The sequence below is a fragment of the Gadus macrocephalus genome, chromosome 16 (assembly GCF_031168955.1).
Source record: "Gadus macrocephalus chromosome 16, ASM3116895v1".
Classification (NCBI taxonomy): Eukaryota; Metazoa; Chordata; class Actinopteri; order Gadiformes; family Gadidae; genus Gadus; species Gadus macrocephalus.
Window position 1 is genome coordinate 385908 of NC_082397.1, and position 21011 is coordinate 406918.

The 21011-nt window shown below is 46.0% G+C and overlaps 1 protein-coding gene and 1 long non-coding RNA gene across 3 annotated transcripts in view; both read right to left on the reverse strand.

The window, feature by feature from the left end:
* ppp1r37 (protein phosphatase 1, regulatory subunit 37) overlaps positions 1-5158 on the reverse strand; it is a 52707-nt gene extending 47549 nt beyond the window's left edge. The window contains exons 1-2 of one of the 2 annotated variants that reach the window (XM_060076286.1): positions 4316-5158; positions 3172-4018 (exon numbers count right to left, since the gene is read on the reverse strand). In XM_060076286.1, the coding sequence (XP_059932269.1) occupies positions 3172-3901 (730 nt within the window). In that variant the 5' untranslated portion in view covers positions 3902-4018; positions 4316-5158. The remainder of the gene's footprint in view (positions 1-3171; positions 4019-4315) is intronic. The other variant, XM_060076287.1, reaches the window with a different exon arrangement.
* Positions 5159-20158: 15000 nt separating this feature from the next.
* Positions 20159-20596, reverse strand: LOC132474593 (uncharacterized). The gene is made up of 2 exons (XR_009529685.1): positions 20458-20596; positions 20159-20288 (listed from the first exon to the last, which is right to left on the reverse strand). It is a non-coding gene; the product is annotated as an uncharacterized LOC132474593 (long non-coding RNA).
* Positions 20597-21011: the final 415 nt, after the last annotated feature.

Below are 21011 nucleotides of genomic sequence, written 5' to 3' on the forward strand. Positions count from 1 at the left end.
ACCGGCTCAGGAGATACAGGGCCCGTTGTGGTTAGGGTAAACCATGACGAGGCCGGGGGGCCAACCCCCAGATACATTTCATTTCCTGGCTTGTGGTCTCCGCCTCCGAACAAGCAGAGACATACCCAGACAGACGTGTGCGTGGAAGGCCTTAAGCCAGGGTAAAACAGACCCAGGTGAATATCGGATACCTGACATTTGTTCTTTGGAAATTCCAGACCGATTCGATGCAGTTTTCAATAGCAAATCTCTCGTTAACCTGACGGGAAAAAAGTCTGCCGGGTTTATCCACTCACTATGGGAAAGGTCAACGCAGGAAGGAACGATGACAGACCTGCCTCACGACTCCATTATGAGCATTCATCATGACACCAGAACTTTCAGGGGATTTAAGCGGAGGTCCATATCCGTCACTTACAAACATTGATGGTGCCTATTTATTCAATCATCACTTTACGGCCTACATGGAAGTAAACAATAAACGGCCACATTGGCTTGTTAGTTACTGCCACTTTAACCAGTGCTTTAGTAAAGATGCTCTAGGGTTAACCCCTCACCACTCATTAGATCTGGTTAGGGTTAGTTGATCCTCCTTGACAACAGCTGTAGTATTTCACTTCTTGACTGTGATGAAAGCTAGATTTCGTGGAACTTCAAGTCCCATGGTTCACATGCGTCTGGTTTAGTGTTACAACACAAATGCTTTGTCCTTCTAAGTCATTCAGGAGCCTTCGGCCTTCTCTGACAGAGACCAGGGGTAGATTCACAAGGATAATTCGAGGTCACAAGACGGTTCTACAACAGATCACGACTAAGGGACCATAGCTTCATGGCAGCGGAGGGTTAAAGGTCATACAGACTTGACGTTAAAACTAGTGGTCCAACAAACTGGCCTGATCTATCTATCTATCTCTCTCTCACTCTCACACACACACACACACGAGAAGTCCCCTGCAAGACGCGTCCTGCTAGACTCAAACGTTTCCTAAGGCATTAAATGGTGATAGTTAAAGCCATAGGCTTTAACTATAACCATGAAACATCATGTGATTAAATGGTTATAGTTAAGGCTTTAACTATAACCATGAAACATCATGGGATTAAATGGTTATAGTTAAGGCTTTCATGGAACATGATCATGTGATTAAATGGTTATAGTTAAGGCTTTCATGGAACATGATCATGTGATTAAATGGTTATAGTTAAGCCTTGCATGGAACATGAAACATCATGTGATTAAATGGTTATAGTTAAGGCTTTCATGGAACATGATCATGTGATTAAGTTGTTATAGTTAAGGCTTTCATGGAACATGAAACATCATGTGATTAAATGGTTATAGTTAAGGCTTTCATGGAACATGATCATGTGATTAAGTTGTTATAGTTAAGGCTTTCATGGAACATGAAACATCATGTGATTAAATGGTTATAGTTAAGGCTTTCATGGAACATGATCATGTGATTAAGTTGTTATAGTTAAGGCTTTCATGGAACATGAAACATCATGTGATTTCTGCAGCAGACACTCACGGCCTTTCCCTTTTTATCCCGATACTATCAGTTGGACTTTTGGAACTTCAATAGCACGAGAGATAAATCATGTAGAACAAGAACATATTATCTGGATACCTTTGCTTTGTGCCTGGCACTTACTGTACACACATATTGTATCTTGTACGTCCTGGCACTTACTGTACACACATATTGTATGTTGTACGTCCTGGCACTTACTGTACACACATATTGTATGTTGTACGTCCTGGCACTTACTGTACACACATATTGTATGTTGTATGTCCTGGCACTTACTGTACACACATATTGTATGTTGTACGTCCTGGCACTTACTGTACACACATATTGTATGTTGTACGTCCTGGCACTTACTGTACACACATATTGTATGTTATATGTCCTGGCACTTACTGTACACACATATTGTATGTTGTATGTCCTGGCACTTACTGCACACACTTATTGTATGTTGCATGTCCTGGCCCTTAAAAACAGTAGCATTGTGTGGCATCTTATCCCAGCTATCTTTGTTACAGGGAATTGGTTAACCTAGAAATGGTTAATACTTGGAACTTGTTTACTGTACCAACAGCGATATATTGTCGTTTCTCCTTTTGACAAATGGACTAATTGTAAGTTTCTTTGGATAAAAGCGTCTGCTAAATGCCCTGAATGTAGATGGATTCCTCCCTGCTGGTGAGCAGCAGTCTGCACGTTACGGACCAGCTTTGAGTGTACCTGAACCTCGCTGCTCGTGTCTCTGTGTCCTGCACCTCCTCCCCCTGCCGGGCAGCCCTACCTCAATGACCCTTGGCTTCAAGTGGCCCACATTTGTATTTTGATAGACTGAGCAACAACACAATTCAGAGACAAGCATGACCAGCAGAACGCTGAACACACAAGTTTTACCAGGAAGTAGGCTGAGTCAACACAACACACAACAACAGAACTGTAGAAAGAAAAAACCAACCGACTTGAGAGACACTTCAGCCCTTACGATGATCACAAAAACAAACAGAGGCTACTCGTAAATGACACGTGTTCTGACAATGGACACTGTGCACAACTCCCTAGCCTGAGCAGTTGTAGCCTGTCTGGACGTTTGCTAAAGAAGGACCCTGGATCAATAGTGCTCCGCTCACAACACATCCTGCAGTGCTTCCTACAGCGACGTTCTCTCTGAACAAACAAAACCTTTACCAAAGAAGGCACACCTCAAGGAGTGGTAGACAGTGAGGCCCAGTGCTGCTCCGTCTGTAGACGTATTGCATGCATTCCGTTTTCTTAGCCAGGCGACAACGTGGCCTTGGGATCTTGCAGTTGGGGTTCAGGTTAGGGTTCCAGGCTGCTCCAAGAACCCTCACTAGCCTTGAGAGGCACATGGGAACCGATGTATGCACTCACAGAATTATCCAACGCTTTGGATAAAAGTGTATCAAATAGCATGACATTATTATTATGAAAATACTCAAATGATTGCATGGCTCCAGTAACAGGGCTCTGTTGTTGGGCTTCCATCTCATCATTTGAGGGCATGTTCCAATCTAATGTATGGAGAGACTCCTGGGCACCACCACACTGCCTGCGATGAACTCAATCATCGTAACATTACCCAACTTCAACAAAGTGTCCACGCCGACGCACAAGGACTCACCATGTCTCCAGGGGTCCTTGGGCTCCACAGCTCCAGAAACAATATCCTCATCTGAGGGGAAGGTCACCTTCTTGGTATCTGCTCTGTGGTGGTCCCCCCCATCCTCCAGGCTGGGGGGCAACAGGGCCTGGTCGGGGGCCGCAGCAGCTTCTGTCCTTTCCTGGCTTCGTTCGGAGGGGCTCTCTGCCTCCTTGTTGGTGTATCTGCAGGCGGCCGCCGACGACTCCACGGTCACCGACGGCTCCGGGCTCTCTGGGTCGCCCTCCAGGACCCCGCTCTCATCCAGGCTCAAGTCCACCCCGATGTCCATGTCCCCGCCGCCGTCCCCCATGGCGAACTTGGCACTCTCCGTGTTGCTCTGCTCGATGACCTCCACCCTGATGTCCCCGTGGGTCTCCTCCAGACCCGAACGGTCCTTAGGGTGTCCAGCTGTGGGGCCGTCTGGGGCGCCACTGCTGTTCATATTCCCGTTCACCTCGTCAAGTAGCCGAGTCCCCGGGCCCGGGTGGTTGTCCTCCTCCACCCCCCTCAGGGGGTCAGTCCGCGGGGGGAGCAGGTACGTCTCACAGGGCTGTGGGGGGACATTGTTCTGTTTGCCTGTGTCCCCGTCCATCATCAGTTCAGTGATCCGGGACAGGACGCCCTCTGTGTGGCTGCTGTTGTGCTCATGGTTCACGCTGCTCTGTGTTTTAACATTGCACAGATCTAAAGGCTGCTCCTCGATGTTCATGTTCTCATCTCCAGTTAATGCAGTCTTCAGTTTTGGCAGAGAGGCTGGGTACTAGATCTAGAACTACTAGTACCAATCAATCAGGCAGTGGACATTATTTGGTTCTACAATTTGACCCTGATGAAAAAAGATAAATGTTAGATGAATTAGTATAAACAATGGTTGCAATTTACAGTTACTGACATGCAAAAGTACTATCATTCGTATTTACTGCTCAAATTATGAAGCTGACTTTGTATGCATAATGATTAAAATAAACTGATGTATAACAGAAGGACATGGTCGATTCATGTACTCAATCCCCAGGGTGTTTCAGTTCCTTGTACATTATGTAACTTTTACCTCTCTGACCCCCACCTTGATATCCACAAACGGATTTTGTTTTGTTTGACCAATAAACCAAAGTAGACATACCCCTGTGATAACGCAGGAACAGCCGTCAGGCCATCAGCAAACTGCATGCAGCGTTTGAAAGATCAGGACGTCCAGTTCAGTCAGGGCGCCTCCATTAGGCCAGTACATTGAGCCAGTACAGTGAGACAGTACAGTGAGCCAGTACAGTGAGCCAGTCCAGACCAGTGGATTTGCATGAACTTGGCTGCGCTACCTAGCTTCAACTTAATGCCCGATGACATGTAGGCCGAGATGAGGCTTCATTGTCCACTTTTTCGTGGGACCCAAAGGCTTGACCTCTGACAAACTATATGGTGTTCTGTCGGTAAAACGGTCCCGTCACCTGCAGCGGGTCCCGGTGTGTTAGAGACCGGGTCTTGCGGTGCTGGAAAGCGGGTCTCGGAGGTCTGGAGAGTTGGTCTAGGTGCCCTGAAGTGCGGGTCTCGGTGGGCTGGTGAGCGGGTCTCGGTGTGCTGGGGACCGGGTCTCTGTGGGCTGGGGAACGGGTCTCGGTGGGCTTGGGATCGCGTCTCGGTTGGCTGGTGACCAGGTCTCGGTGCCCTGGAGAGCGGCTCACCAGAAGCCTGGACTCAAGGAGAAAAACAGCGAGCAGGGAACACGTCTCGGTGGCTAACGTCAGTGCTAGCGGTTTGTTTCCCAGAGACAGCTACGTCCACCGAATGAACCGATGCTATTCGATATTTTTTGGGGGAATTAAATTAATATCCCGGCGCAAGTGGAAACCCCCCGTACGGGGTTTGAAGGAGACGCTACGTGTATAAAGCGTTAGCTTCTGCTAGCTAGCTGGAGACCCGACGACTGTTTGTTGTCCACACGTCACTACGTCACGGGCGCGTCACGGCGGTGCGCGTTCAAGAGACCCGCGTTACAAAACAACAGATGGTTTGTTACAAAACAAACCACGAAGGAAACGTGTCTATTTCCTTCATCATTTTATTTCCAAAAGTAGTTAGGAACCCTGAGTTATATCCAAACATTATTTTAATCCGAGGAAAACCGTTGATGATCGTGTTAAAAGCCACAGCACCTTTTTGTTAATCTTCGTTTATACACGTGTGCCGCTGTGCACCTGTCCCATGTTGGGATATATGGCTATATGGTTATTTATGGCTGCTTTTAGGTTTGGACTTCATTTACTCGGAAAAACAAATGATAACATGAATTAATTAAACCACGTGTAGCACTTTGTTATCGTTTTGTTTTGAGAATAACAGCATGAGTCACATTTAGGGGCAAATTATTCAGTAGAAGTTACTCTACTGTAGCCCATTTGTACAACCATACATTAGTATTTGATGTTCGATGGTCTGATGTTTACGGGTGCAAACCCAAACAGCAGATGGCAGCACTGTACTGGATGAATGAAAGACATTTTGAGTGGCGGTCCAGAATCACTAAATGGCGTGGTATGGCTCAAGCAGCAGTAGGGGGACTGACCAATGAATCCTGGATGGGAAGGTAGCCAGCTAATGATACATCCTGGTAACGCTGAGGTCTGTAGCCTGCTGCCTGGTAGAAGCAAGACGAAAGGAAACATAGAGGACCCGAGAGAAACTGTTTATTTAGAATCTCAGATCAGTCAAAGTCAAATTTATAAAAAATAAAAAAATAAATAGAAAGAAAGAAATACATATATAATTATTCAAGTAACAACAGAATAAAACCAAGCAAAAATAAGATTAATTGAAAGCAATAGAGTTAGAGAGATTTTTTGAAATAAGTTACAGTAGGGGCAGATTTCAATTCTGTTGGTAGTTGGTTCCAACATTGGACAGCATAATGGCAAACCACCGTCCTTTTAAATCACCCAATGCCTTACTTTACATTTGATAGGTTTGTTTTGGTGGCTGTATCTAATTCAGAATGAACTCCTGTAAGCAATGCGTCTGTCAAACAAACAGACGCATTGGCTCAAAGCTTAGTGGGGCCAGATGGGTGTAGTTGTGTGTGTGTGTGTGTGTGTGTGTGTGTGTGTGTGTGTGTGTGTGTGTGTGTGTGTGTGTGTGTGTGTGTGTGTGTGTGTGTGTGTGTGTGTGTGTGTGTGTGTGTGTGTGTGTGTGTGTGTGTGGTTTTGTGGACATGAGCTTATACGAGCGAGCTTAAGTTAGTGTGTGCTCTTTCCTGGACAGCAGATGGTATCTTTACTTGGATGTGTGGTCAGACAGACTCATTTCACTTATGCACAAAAATATGTTCCAACACATACACGCACAATTGAAGTGTGCACACATGGTAAAATAGCACTGCTTTTCTCAATCGTCCCAAACTACAATAAAAGAGAGAAACACTGTCAACATCTCGATTTCCATTCAAAGATATCAACTTTCACAAAGGGTGTAACCGTGCGTTCTTTGGCCATAAGTAGAGTGCCAGACAACCACAAATACAGTACTACACTTTGCCAGCTGAATGGAGGAGAATGTGTCTGGTCCTGATGTAAATGGAAGCTAATGTAGAGATAATTGCTGTGGGTTAGCCCAGCTGTGGAAGGATTCAGATGCTGAGTGGAGCTTCACTCTGAGTGTGGAGGCGCTTCACTCTGCATCACTCTGTCAAGAGGAGCTTCACTCTGCTTCACTCTGTGTAGAGGAGCTTCACTCTGTGTAGAGGAGCTTCACTCTGCATCACTCTGTGTAGAGGAGCTTCACTCTGTGTAGAGGAGCTTCACTCTGCATCACTCTGTGTAGAGGAGCTTCACTCTGTGTAGAGGAGCTTCACTCTGCATCACTCTGTGTAGAGGAGCTTCACTCTGCTTCACTCTGTGTAGAGGAGCTTCACTCTGTGTAGAGGAGCTTCACTCTGCATCACTCTGTGTAGAGGAGCTTCACTCTGTGTAGAGGAGCTTCACTCTGCATCACTCTGTGTAGAGGAGCTTCACTCTGCTTCACTCTGTGTAGAGGAGCTTCACTCTGTGTAGAGGAGCTTCACTCTGCATCACTCTGTGTAGAGGAGCTTCACTCTGTGTAGAGGAGCTTCACTCTGCATCACTCTGTGTAGAGGAGCTTCACTCTGCTTCACTCTGTGTAGAGGAGCTTCACTCTGTGTAGAGGAGCTTCACTCTGCATCACTCTGTGTAGAGGAGCTTCACTCTGTGTAGAGGAGCTTCACTCTGCATCACTCTGTGTAGAGGAGCTTCACTCTGCTTCACTCTGTGTAGAGGAGCTTCACTCTGTGTAGAGGAGCTTCACTCTGCTTCACTCTGTGTAGAGGAGCTTCACTCTGCTTCACTCTGAGTAAAGGAGCTTCACTCTGTGTAGAGGAGCTTCACTCTGCATCACTCTGTGTAGAGGAGCTTCACTCTGTGTAGAGGAGCTTCACTCTGCTTCACTCTGTCAAGAGGAGCTTCACTCTGCTTCACTCTGTGTAGAGGAGCTTCACTCTGCTTCACTCTGTGTAGAGGAGCTTCACTCTGCTTCACTCTGTCAAGAGGAGCTTCACTCTGCTTCACTCTGTGTAGAGGAGCTTCACTCTGCTTCACTCTGTCAAGAGGAGCTTCACTCTGTGTAAAGGAGCTTCACTCTCCTTCACTCTTATTCACTCTTGAGTCGTCCCAGGTTCTAAAAGTAACTGCACGCATGTTATTCATCAGTAACTTATTTGTGTGAAGGACATTATATAGCACACACACACACACACACACACACACACACACACACACACACACACACACACACACACACACACACACACACACACACACACACACACACACACACACACACACACACTCTTAATATAACTTTGTTTTTAATATTAAATTCATATATTTAATCGTGTTTGGTGTGGGAAGTATGACATTGATTATATTTTGTGTCTAGAAACATGTTTTCTGTTGTGTTCCACTTGGATGGGGAATTCCATGATGACTCCCATGTATTGCACTTTGTTCTGCGTCTCCTCCTAGCTCAGCCCGCCTCAGCTCGCCTCTCAAACCACGTCCGAAAATAGGCCCAGGCTTGGGTCTGGAAAAGCAATAATGTTATGAGATCTCTGTGTGGACCAGAAGTCTTTCCTGTGTTACGTAATTAGGAATGGGGTTAGTTTAGTGTGCTGATGGTGTGGGTCAGTACTGACATCACACAGAGGGCCGGTGCTGAGGTGCTCATTAGCTGTAAATAGCGACAGCTGAGGCTGCAGGTGAGTCTCAGGAAGTGAGACTCTGAGTTGAGAGTGTCTGGAGGTCGGTCTGCAGGTGAGTCTCGGAGTGGTAGGCCCTAACACGGAGGACATGTTTCTGTTCCCGTCTCTTCCATGAGCAAACCTTTGGTTTGTGAGTACACTGGGGAACCTCGACGACTGGATTTAAAGCACGGGATGGTCACCTGGACTGACCCCACCAAGACCAGGTGCAGTGTGACACAGGGAGCTGTTTGCTTATGGTGGCTGTGGACCTGCGGAATGTACCTCTAACCTGACCGACCCCCATAAAAGTAACCCTGACCGGGGCGGTCATAGGTAAGTTTGCACTCACCCAGGGAAAGTTTTAGCCTGGCTTACGCCAGGCCTCATCTCAATCTACATTGAGATGAGTTCTGGGAACCCCACATTCATTTGAGGCGTGGTTTACGATTGCCCGGAGCCGTTTATTGGGAGCTACGAATGTCATTCAAATGAGTCTGTACGTAGCTCATAGCCAATCGTATCAATTATACCAGATGACGAATGTAGAGCGACAGAAATTAGATGAGGAAGAAGACGATGGGTGTGTCGAATAGACGCCGTCCTCGTCTTGCCGTTCCTCCCCGTTCTGTGATTGTTTCCCTCTCAGGTGAAATTCGGATCCATGGAATCCAGGCTGCCAAGCAGCACGAAATGAAATCGTGCCCAAGGCAGCATGGGTATACCCAGGCTAGGAAATTTTAGGTACATACTTCAAGTTCAACGCACCACGTAAAGACAGACATTAGGTTACGGGCTGACTACCCGTATAAGTAACGAATGCCGTAGGTCTAGCGTGTAAGATCTGTGCATACCTTTTCTGGAACTAATGTTGGAAGAGGCAACAGAGTAACAAGGGGAACCCTTCTCCTTTAGGGGCTGGGAAACGGGGCGACACCTCAGCGTTTGATCTCTAATTCTGACCTCTTCTGTGTCCTGTCATTCACTTCTTCTCCTCCTTTCATCTCCTCTTCGCTTTCATCTCCAGGTTTCTTTGCAGGAGACCCCTTTAGTCTTGATTACTTTATTGAGATGATCACATGACCACTCATCATTTCTATGAAGGTTCTGGTGGGCTGGACTACAGACACCCAGAGCCACGTTGTTAAGTGGCGGAGGCCCATGGAGCAGACAGATGCAGTACAAACTGCCTGCTCTCTGCTGCGGCATTAGCACTCAGACTGGGGCAGGGGTGCCAAGCACAGACAGTGTATTAAATCATCAAGGTGGGAAGAAACATGTTAGCATATTTATAGGTTGGCAATCCTCTTAAAATGGTCAGTGGGTAGGGTTAGGGTTAGGGAGTTGAGTATGCTGCCCACGCCCACCCCCCCCCGCCAGGGGAGGTGGGCTAACCCGAGACAGGGTTAGGGTTAGGGTTAGCCCACCCCCCCCGCCAGGGGAGGTGGGCTAACCCGAGACAGGGTTAGGGTTAGCCCACCCCCCCCGCCAGGGGAGGTGGGCTAACCCGAGACAGGGTTAGGGTTAGCCCACCCCCCCGCCAGGGGAGGTGGGCTAACCCGAGACAGGGTTAGGGTTAGCCCACCCCCCCCGCCAGGGGAGGTGGGCTAACCCGAGACAGGGTTAGGGTTAGGGTTAGCCCACCCCCCCCCGCCAGGGGAGGTGGGCTAACCCTAACCCTGTCTCGGGTTAGGGTTAGGGTTAGCCCACCCCCCCGCCAGGGGAGGTGGGCTAACCCGAGACAATTTGTATTAGTGTGTCTCCCTCGTCTCACCCCCACATCCCTTCCTTTATCCCGTGTGTGTGTGTGTGTGTGTGTGTGTGTGTGTGTGTGTGTGTGTGTGTGTGTGTGTGTGTGTGTGTGTGTGTGTGTGTGTGTGTGTGTGTTGCTATACAGTTAAAGAGTTATGGGTTGAATATGTAGCCTATATGTTTTATTTGCCTTGTCCTGATTGTCAAGGTAGACTATCTTTCTGTAGTCATCCCCAAGGGCTCACTGACTGTCACTTAAAAACAAATGCCTATTGATTGTGTATTGGAACTTCATTCAACATTGCCACTCTTGAGTGGTTAGTTTGAGCTCTGAAACTAATCTGCTTGTTACACACCTTCACAGGTAGGACAAACTGTGGTTCTGTTGTGTAACTCAAAGAACAAGGAACTGCGAACTGTAAGTCACTCTTTCTCTTTATGCTGGGAAGCGTTGAGGTAGTTTGGATGGATGAATATCAAGAGTTGATGCTCAAGGCTGCCATTCTGGAGGTGTTCAGGAGATGCTATGTGCTTATATTCTGCAACAAACAAATTTCTCCTACGGGGGATTAATAAAGTTGTATCTTATCTTATCTTAACAGTCTGTCATAATATTAGGTGCATGAACTGGAATATCCTCAAACATATCCACTGAGAAACTCTGAGGGCAAGAGAGGGCTTCTTGGGAGGATACAAAACACAGTCCACAGAATGCTTCCCTCTGAGCCAGCAGGGGATCATCTGTCCTGCTGCTCAGAGGGTATGATGGGGAATCCTGCTCCTCAAGACCTACAACTTCACCACTGGGTTGTCCTTCTGAACGGAACACCTTCTGTTCTCCACTTAGCCCAAGTCCTGTCCCTGACCTCAGGCTTATCAAAGCAACAGCTGGCATCTGTGAAGGCTTCTTCATCCAAGACACGACTCCACTGCTAGGGTGTGACTTCAGGAGATACCCTACACCTGGACGCAACTGAAGAATGGTGTGCATCATTTGAATCTCTGGCGCTGATTGTAATATGGCGGGCGGGCATTGCAAATACTTTACAGGAAACTCAAACGCACTGGGTTGGACCTGGCATAGGGTACACCATGGCTCAGTGTGGTCAGGGTTGGACCTGATATAGGCTTCTCCGTATGAGGGGTATCAGGGTCTCGACCTATCATTGGGCGCCATGTGAACATTGCCAAGGTTTGAACTGGCATTGGGTTCTACATGTGGCCATGGTTGGACCTGGGATAGGGTTCTACATGTGGCCATGGTTGGACCTGATATCGGGTTCTACATGTGGCCATGGTTGGACCTGGGATAGGGTTCTACATGTGGCCATGGTTGGACCTGGTATAGGGTTCTACATGTGGCCATGGTTGGACCTGATATCGGGTTCTACATGTGGCCATGGTTGGACCTGGTATAGGGTGATACATGTGGCCATGGTTGGACCTGATATCGGGTTCTACATGTGGCCATGGTTGGACCTGGTATAGGGTGATACATGTGGCCATGGTTGGACCTGATATCGGGTTCTACATGTGGCCATGGTTGGACCTGGTATAGGGTTCTACATGTGGCCATGGTTGGACCTGGTATAGGGTTATACATGTGGCCATGGTTGGACCTGGTATAGGCAGGGCCGTTACACCAAGTCCTGGGCCCCTATACAAGAGGTACTGATGGGCCCCCCTGCGCTGAATTGTTGACGGGGGGGGGGGGCTAGTAGTACTATGGGCTGGTTTTTTGTTTTTTGTGGCCCCCCCCTGGGCTGTGGGCCCCTAGAATCGTCATCACCTTTCACCCCTTTACGACGGCCCTGGGTATAGGGTTCTACATGTGGCCATGGTTGGACCTGGTATAGGGTTATACATGTGGCCATGGTTGGACCTGGTATAGGGTTCTACATGTGGCCATGGTTGGACCTGGTATAGGGTTCTACATGTGGCCATGGTTGGACCTGGTATAGGGTTCTACATGTGGCCATGGTTGGACCTGGTATAGGGTTCTACATGTGGCCATGGTTGGACCTGGTATAGGGTGATACATGTGGCCATGGTTGGACCTGGTATAGGGTTCTACATGTGGCCATGGTTGGACCTGGTATAGGGTTCTACATGTGGCCATGGTTGGACCTGGTATAGGGTTCTACATGTGGCCATGGTTGGACCTGGTATAGGGTTCTACATGTGGCCATGGTTGGACCTGGTATAGGGTTCTACATGTGGCCATGGTTGGACCTGGTATAGGGTTCTACATGTGGCTATGGTTGGACCTGGTATAGGGTTCTACATGTGGCCATGGTTGGACCTGGTATAGGGTTCTACATGTGGCCATGGTTGGACCTGGTATAGGGTTCTACATGTGGCCATGGTTGGACCTGGTATAGGGTTCTACATGTGGCCATGGTTGGACCTGGTATAGGGTTCTACATGTGGCCATGGTTGGACCTGGTATAGGGTTCTACATGTGGCCATGGTTGGACCTGGTATAGGGTTCTACATGTGGCCATGGTTGGACCTGGTATAGGGTTCTACATGTGGCTATGGTTGGACCTGGTATAGGGTGATACATGGGTCAGTGTGGCCAGGGTTTGAGCTGGTATAGGTTTCTACATGTGACAAAGTTAGGATTTAAACTGGTATTGAGTAAAACATGCGTGCGTTGACAAGGTTTGATATGACGTGTTTGACATGACGTGTGTATGTGTGTGCATGCTTTTTGACTTGACATGGACGTGCATTTAAATGAGCTGGTATGTGAAACTCACTTGTGAGGGGAGGGTTGTTATGGTCTGATTTGATTGTTGAAAACTTTTTTCTCAAAAGCTTGAACTGATTGGTATGCCGTCATTTGGAAGCAGGTCTATTCTTTGACCTGATGGTTCTGGATTGTTTATGCAATTACTCACACATCAAAGGGACGGAGTGGGCAACATGTATACTGGAGCAATCCAGAGGACCCCAAGAGCTGGACCGGCCAACACCTGGCTTTCATTCCTGCCCAACACATTGTGCAGGACGATTGGATTTCGGCCAACTGAGTGGTTCAGATCAGTGGCTACAAACTGGGGCTACACTGATTAGGAATAGTGATGATGGACGCCTAATGGAATTCCACATCGACAGCATGTTGGGATATATACAAGAAAACGTTTCCATAAGCACTAATTTATGAGTCTTAAAACCTGCGGCGAAGCTACCCTTCCTACCCCTGACATGCAGAAATTCTCTTAGAAACCTCAAAAACAAGGCTCCTCTTTAAACTGCTCTTCAGCTGAAGAAGTAAAGAAACCCTCACTGGTGCTTCAAGATCTATGGAGGGGAACGTTGACATATGCTCCTCGTGACCTTGGTTGCATTTTTGTTGCCAAGAAGAGGGATGTCTGGGTGTTGATGCAGTCCACTACTTAGTTATTGTAATGTAAAGTCACTGAAATAAAAACCAACAGCAACAAACTACTAGATAACCTCAAGGTAAGTCTGTTGGATGTGTTTACAATGAGAAGATCGAAGGACTACAGCTGGTTATTTTCCTTATTGCTGGTTTGGATCCTACTAGGATGTCAGGATTCATGCAGAGGATGGTAGTTAGTAGTTAAAAAGTTAGTTTATGGTGGGAATTCATTTGAGTTGGCTGAGGGGTGATGCACCTGGCTGTATGTTCAGGATTGGCATTTGGGGAACCACGTGGCAGTAGTTTTTATTATCTTCACAACAATGTTATTACTTTACAACAATGGCCAACTGTCATTGTTTACCTCCATATTGCGGTACTTTAGGAAGAGCTTTCTTAAAGCCTAACTGACAAACAAATCAACAGAATTTGCATTTTTCTGCAATTTTACATAAACCTAAAACTAAGTTCTAATTGCGGAAAAATTTCGGACTTTGGCAATAGATTCAGCGATCAGGCTGCAAAGAATTTCCAAGCGGCTGCAAATTGGCATTTCCACCCTGGAGTGTCAATGGCTCCTACATTGACACAGCACCTGACCATGGCTTGAGTATAATTTTAATATTCTATTTACTTTTGATGATGCTAGTCTTCTTTGGTACAAACCTTATGTTCATTCTAAATATCAAGGAAGTGATTTATTGTCACAGAAGTTGAACCATTTTAATTGCTAATGTATATATTTTGAAACCATACTTTGTGTCATGGTCCGCCCATGGTTTTCCTATTCACCTGCCTGCCACCCTGATCTCCCCTAATTAACCCAACCACCTTCACCTGGGCTCCCTCTATATAAATCCTCTCTCTCCACTCTTGCCCCGTTTACACGAAGGGAAAACGCAGATATTTCCACGCGGTTTGGCCTCTCATTACACGAAAACGCAGTTTTTGTCACAGAAAACGATCATTTCTAAAAACTCCGGCCAAAGTGGAGATTTCTGAAAACGCCGGTTACGTGTTGTCGTGTCAACGGGGGGAAACGGGGTTTTAGGTTCTGAAGCATCACATTATGCGCCAGGAAATGCTTAACGTCATATGAACGCCCTATGTTTACAGTTTGTTTGTTACGGGAAGACGCTCGTGTTATTCGTTGTTGTTGATTCTGCGGATTCTGATTGGCTTGCATGGCTTTAATTGCGCTCAACGGCGTATTTATGCGTTTTGATGTAAACGACAACTATTTTGAAAAAGTTGTGTGCACAATGTTATTTTTGAAAACGGAGTGGGGGAAATATTCATTTCTATAAATACCCTGCTACGTATAAACGTGGCCTCAGTCTCTGCCAGATCGTCTCATGTTACTCACAGAGCTTTCCCTTAACTCCAGAACTGTTTCTACAAAGCTGATCCTGCCTGTTCCCGATCCCTCGCCTGTCTGACCACCCGCCCGCCGACGGAACCCCAAGTCTACCTGATTGCCTGTCCGTCCCCGAACTCTTGCCTGCCCCCGTTTACTCTGCCTGCCTGATCCTGATCATCTGTGCCAACAATAAACCTTCGGACTGCCCTGTTACCATTGTCAGTCTGTGCACTTGGGTCCTGCCTTACCCCCCCCCCCCCGTTACACTTTGTGTTAGTTCCCATCCAAAAATAGAGCTTCAGTTAAAATGTAGTTTGTCTGAAGGTGTCTGCTACCACACCTAGCTCTATACCTATACCTCCCAGCTCTATACCGCCTTGCTAAAGTGACAGCAAGACGACAAGGCTTTTGTAGGAAAGCCTCCAGTCTCTGGTCCATTGTAGTGTTGCCCGGCGATAATGGATTGAATTTATCTAGACACTCAAAGACGCTTTACAGTGAAGGGGGGACCTCACTAACCACCACCAGTGTGTAGCACCCACTTGGGTGATGCACGGCAGCCAATCTGCGCCAGAACGCTCACCACACACACCAGCTTGAGGTGGTGAGTGAGTGAGAGAATTAATGAGTCAGCCAATTATACAGGAGGATGATTATTGGGCCAGATGAATGAGTGTGTTGGCACCATGAGGTCTTGTCTTGGATGTTTCTTATGACAGTAGGGCAGACTCAAGCTGCCTTGATCCTGTCCAATGCCCAAGATGTCAGGGAGGACCAGAGGCTAATGCTGGCCACCAGAGGGTAAACATCACAAAGAGTATCTTTAAAATCTCAAAGCACTGAAGTTCTTTAGCTCTGGAGATTTTTTTTTATTATTAATTATGTGATCAGAGTAAATTCTTGGATATTGACTGCACCTTTTACAATGAACCAACAATGCAAATAGTTTACAGGTTTTGCGTCCCAAGTTTTGTAATGGCCCTTTCTACCAGATGTTGGAACAAACTGCTGTGGGGTTTTACCGGACCAGGGGTCGGTGGTGCCGGGCTGGCGGAGGAGCTGTGTTGAAAGAGGGGCCGTGCTGAAGGACCTGCCTGGAGAATGATGGCCCTGGACTGTAATGTCTCTTTCTGAGCCTGGTAATGGAGTACAACTCCTTAAATAGCCACTCAACTACTACTACTACCTGTCACTGTAGACATGGCTTTAGAGCAACATTTAGAGAGGAGTCCCAGGGTAATTTTGTTTTATTTACTCACAATTTCCTTCAACAATATGAAGGCTGCAGTCTGCTGTACTGTGTCTCACACAGTACAGCAGACTTTAAGTGTTGCGTGGATAATTTAACAAATGGAACTAAATGTGCTGAGGAGGGAGAACGTTATATATCTCTTGATGTGTAATTCAAAGTTTTATGTTTTTGTTTGTGGTGGCAAGATGGAGTTGATTTCCCACTAGGATCTGATGGGAGGACAACCATGGGACTGCTAGCATCTTGGAGGTAAATACCAACTGATGGTCAACCTTTTAGTTTAGAAAGAATTTGCTCTGAACTTATATTACACCAGAGGTGTTTAGTTTTGATAAAGGATTGCTCCTAAATTAGTTCAATTTAATAAATAAAAAATAACTGAAGGTCGGTCGTTCTCTGCAATTGCCAGGAATGTCCATGTTTGTTAAAGCAAGTTGAATATCGTATCTTCTACACTAATGCCAGGACTTTGGTTCAGGATTGTGTTGGCTAGGGGTCCAAAGAATCAAACCCACCACCCCTGGCCAAACCAGACCTTGTGTTTTTTGTTGTTTGTTTTGTAGAGAAAAGTTCCCAATTGTAGACTGCATCCTGGCTGCTGTTGGATGTGTAGTACAGTTAAATCGTTTCTCAAAATGACCTGTATAAGAAGTAATGCCCCACTGGGTGAACTGCATCTTGATCTATGTACTGCTTCACTAAAGGACAGGGGTTTATTTGTGGATGTTGGGGTCCCCCCTCAGGACCAGGGGTTAATGGTGGATGTTGGGGTCCCCCCTCAGGACCAGGGGTTAATGGTGGACGTTGGGGTCCCCCCTCAGGACCAGGGTTAATGGTGGATGTTGGGGTCCCCCCTCAGGACCAGGGGTTAATGGTGGATGTTGGGGTCCCCCCTCAGGACCAGGGGTTAATGGTGGATGTTGGGGTCCCCCCTCAGGACCAGGGGTTAATGGTGGATGTTGGGGTCCCCCCTCAGGACCAGGGGTTAATGGTGGATGTTGGGGTCCCCCCTCAGGACCAGGGGTTAATGGTGGATGTTTTTGGGTCCCCCCTCAGGACCAGAGGTTGAGGGTGGATGGTGGGACCAAGTTGGCCCCCCAGATGGTTGGGGCCAATTACTGCCGGACGGTTGGGGCCAACTACTGCCAGACGGTTGGGGCCAACTACCGCAGTCTTTGTGACCTGACCAGACAAACTTCTAATAATGGGTTTGTTACCGGAACAACCAGTCAAATATGGCAGCCTTAGAGATGATTTTTAGTGTTGATGAATGTATGTATGATGTATGACATGATGTATGACATTTTTCTGTATAACAAATAACTGAAGAAGCTCGGTCCTTCTCTGCTATTGCCAGGAATGTCCATGTTTGTTAAAGTTTAATATCTTATCTTTTACCCTGCCGCCAGGACTTTGGTTTGTGACCAGACTAAACAACCTACCACCTTGTTCGTTACTACACTCTACCACCATTTGTTAAGAGAGTGGTGGACGAGAGATGGAGGAGGAGGAAGGACAGGAATAATCCCCGGTTCCAGGATGCTGTGGAGGTCCTGTGGGTCGAGTAGAAGCACCTGAGGTTGGTCACACCTGTATCCTGACGTCCTTCTGGTCCTTCCTCAAAAGATTAATCTCAGCATCATCCTCAAGGAGAATATGGAGGTTCTATAGGTCAGCACTCTACTGCCAGGTTATATTAACTACAGTTGAAAGAATCAGTTGATGATAAATAAATCCCCATTGTCCTTAAAAGTTGGGTATGGAATTCTTTGTCAATTTTTGCAAAATTACTTGAAATACTAATCATAACCCACTTACAGCCACTGAGTTAGAAGTACTGACATGAAAATTAAACAAGTCAATCATCTGTGGAACGGGCAGGGCTCTAAAAACTCCAGCCAGTGATTTCCTGACCCACCAAGTGGCATTGGACAGTAAGTACGTCAATCAAACGGTCGTACTGCACTCCCCCTCGCGACCCCTTCGTGCACATACTCAAAGCTTGTGACCCTGAGCAAGCTTCTGTTATCCTGCGGTAGCTACTGGAGCTAGCTAACTAGCTAATGGCTCGCTCTCACGCATCTGTTCGCTCGTGCATGATTGCGCGTCCATGTACTTGGAATGGGTGGAGTCAGAGTCGGCGTTGAAGGAGAAGGGGTAGGACCATTTGACTTGTGTATTTTCAAAATCTGCTGGCGTTTCGCAAATCCCATACCCAACCTTTAAGTTATCATTATGCAAACATATTTATGCATTTTTCTTGGGCAAATTTCAGAATGACCAAAGAATGAACAGCCCGCTGGAGTTATCATTGCAGAATTATCTCTTGTGCCCACACACAACTCTATTTGGTCAAACACATGACACCCTAGGTTCCTGCCCATCTATTCTCTCCTCCACCCGTTTGTGGGTGGAGGACCACTCCTGCTCCTAACCCATGTCTCACTCTTCTGTTCTGGGGGTATTCCCTTCGGCTTGAGGTTCAGAGATCACAGTAAGGCCTTAGTGTTAGGGTTTAGAGTCAGGGCTTAGAGTTGGTCAGGCAGGGGCTAGTTTTATAACACACTACTTCACTTGGTTTCAAAAGGGTTTGGACGGCCGTCCAAAAATGTTTTAGTTGTTTTAACAAATGTGCAAATTCTTCTTAAATTGTATTCTAATTGCCATGTTGTAAAATAAAAACATTGTAGGCCTATGTTGTAAAATGAAAACCTCCTTCATGTATGAGTCTAGGGCTGCAACAACGAATCGATAAAATCGATAAAAATCGATTACTAAATGCGTTGGCAACGAATTTGGTCGTCGATTCGTTGTGTCGCGCGATTAATAAGTTACTCATAGGCGCAGCACTGTTTACAGCCAGCCGCCGACAGGTTGGTTCACGGTTCATGCACGCCCACAGCGAGCTTCAGTGTGAGTGACCACAGCTTGTATTTGTCATATCTTAAAACTGGACTGTAGGCCTACATAAGTGTTGTACCTTCACTGTCTTTGGGTTAAAAAAAACTCCTTCAACTCAGTATCCGTCTAGTAGTCCAAAACGAAAATTCTGTCAGCTGCTGCTGCTTCTGCAGTCGTTGTGCAGACGGGCTCGGAGTCGGCACCGCGTGCATCAAGTCATTCAAAGCAGCGGTAGTAATCACACAACCGGACGGTGTAGAAAGTCCCGTCAGTTAAAAATAGTAATGCAGTTTTTAAATCCATGTTAAAATCGGCAGGATATAGAGAGTTAGTTTAAAAAAACAACTAACCAATGGTCACAAACAGTGTCAAATGTGATGTGTTCAGGTCGGCTCAGAAATACGATCGATGCGTTCAAATGCAGCAGTAAAAATAAATAAAAAATTGAGATTTTGGTGGACTTGTTTTCCCAGTAATATAAAATAGATAGTAAAGATAGAATTAATTATGACCTGTTTAATGTCCTATCTTGAACTATCATCATCTTATCAGCAATTAAAGCAATATTACAAGTTCTATTTCAAGGAGTCTCGAAAATGGTATCAATAGGTTTGACCGGTTAACCATGGACATCCCTTATATACATATAAAAGTATATCATACATTGTATGTTTCTTTTTTGTGTTATCCCAGTTATGTTTTTTCTTAATCTTTATTATTTAATATTAATTTTAATAGTTCCAGGACGTTGGAGCAATAACCTGGTGTTTTTACATTTCAGTCTGCACTGTGAATTTGAAGTAATGTTCAGTTTTTGAATAAAGATGCGGCAATTCCATTTTATTTATTTTTTCTATCCGATTCATCGATTAATCGGAAAAAAAAATCGACAGATTAATCGATTAATAAAATAATCGTTAGTTGCAGCCCTATATGAGTCTATCAGCCGGTTTCATGTGGTTAGTTGAATGCCTTGTCACTATAGCCCTCACATAAAGTAAAAGTAATGCATTTGTAACCGATGTCTTTCTGCGTTGTGTCTTTTATCTTTGAGTGAGGCACACACAGGAGTCGAGTACTGGAGGTTTATTCTTTCAAAAGGAGACAAAACAACACGGGCGTCACACACAATCCGGGATATCACTCTCCACTCAGCTCCGTGCATCAGCGCTCACTCACGCTAGCTTAATATATCCTGTGACTTTCAATGAATACATGTAGGGAATAAATTATAAAAATGTAAACAAAGCATAAAGCATGTATATTAAATATATACACTAATAAAGGAAATAAAATATAATAGAGAATTGTCATTTTCCTCTCACACTCATTTTACAGATACCATAAACAAAGACACATAACAGGCATACCTTTCAAAAGGAGACAAAACAACACGGGCGTCACACACAATCCGGGATATCACTCTCCACTCTACAAAACAAAGGAAGCAAACAATTGACCACACATACCGGATCACACAACTGCATTTGAAATATCAAGGCGGGAAAAAACTAATGCTGCTAGTGCTATCCATTTTGATGGTAGGCTGGTACGAACGACCAGCTTCAGCGAGAACGTGACGTATTTCCCTTGCTCCAGCCTTCCAGTTTGCTATTTGTGTCCGACGAGTTTAAGAAAACTATTTTGGAAAAAAGAAATAATCAAGTGTATAATGGTTGCCAGCCTTTACAGAAACATTAACATTGCAAGCCTTTTACATTGCAATAATATTTTGCCATTTTCGCCAATTTTTATTTCAACAAGTGCTGTCGTGTTTCTGTCGAGCCACGAGGGGTAGTAGCGGGCTAGTCATCATTAGCAACATAGCCTCTTTGGCAAACCAGCTTGAAAACACAACTTTACATTGAATTTCACGCAAAGCAAGACCATAAATTGGTGACCGGATTAAAGCAGCAATAAAATC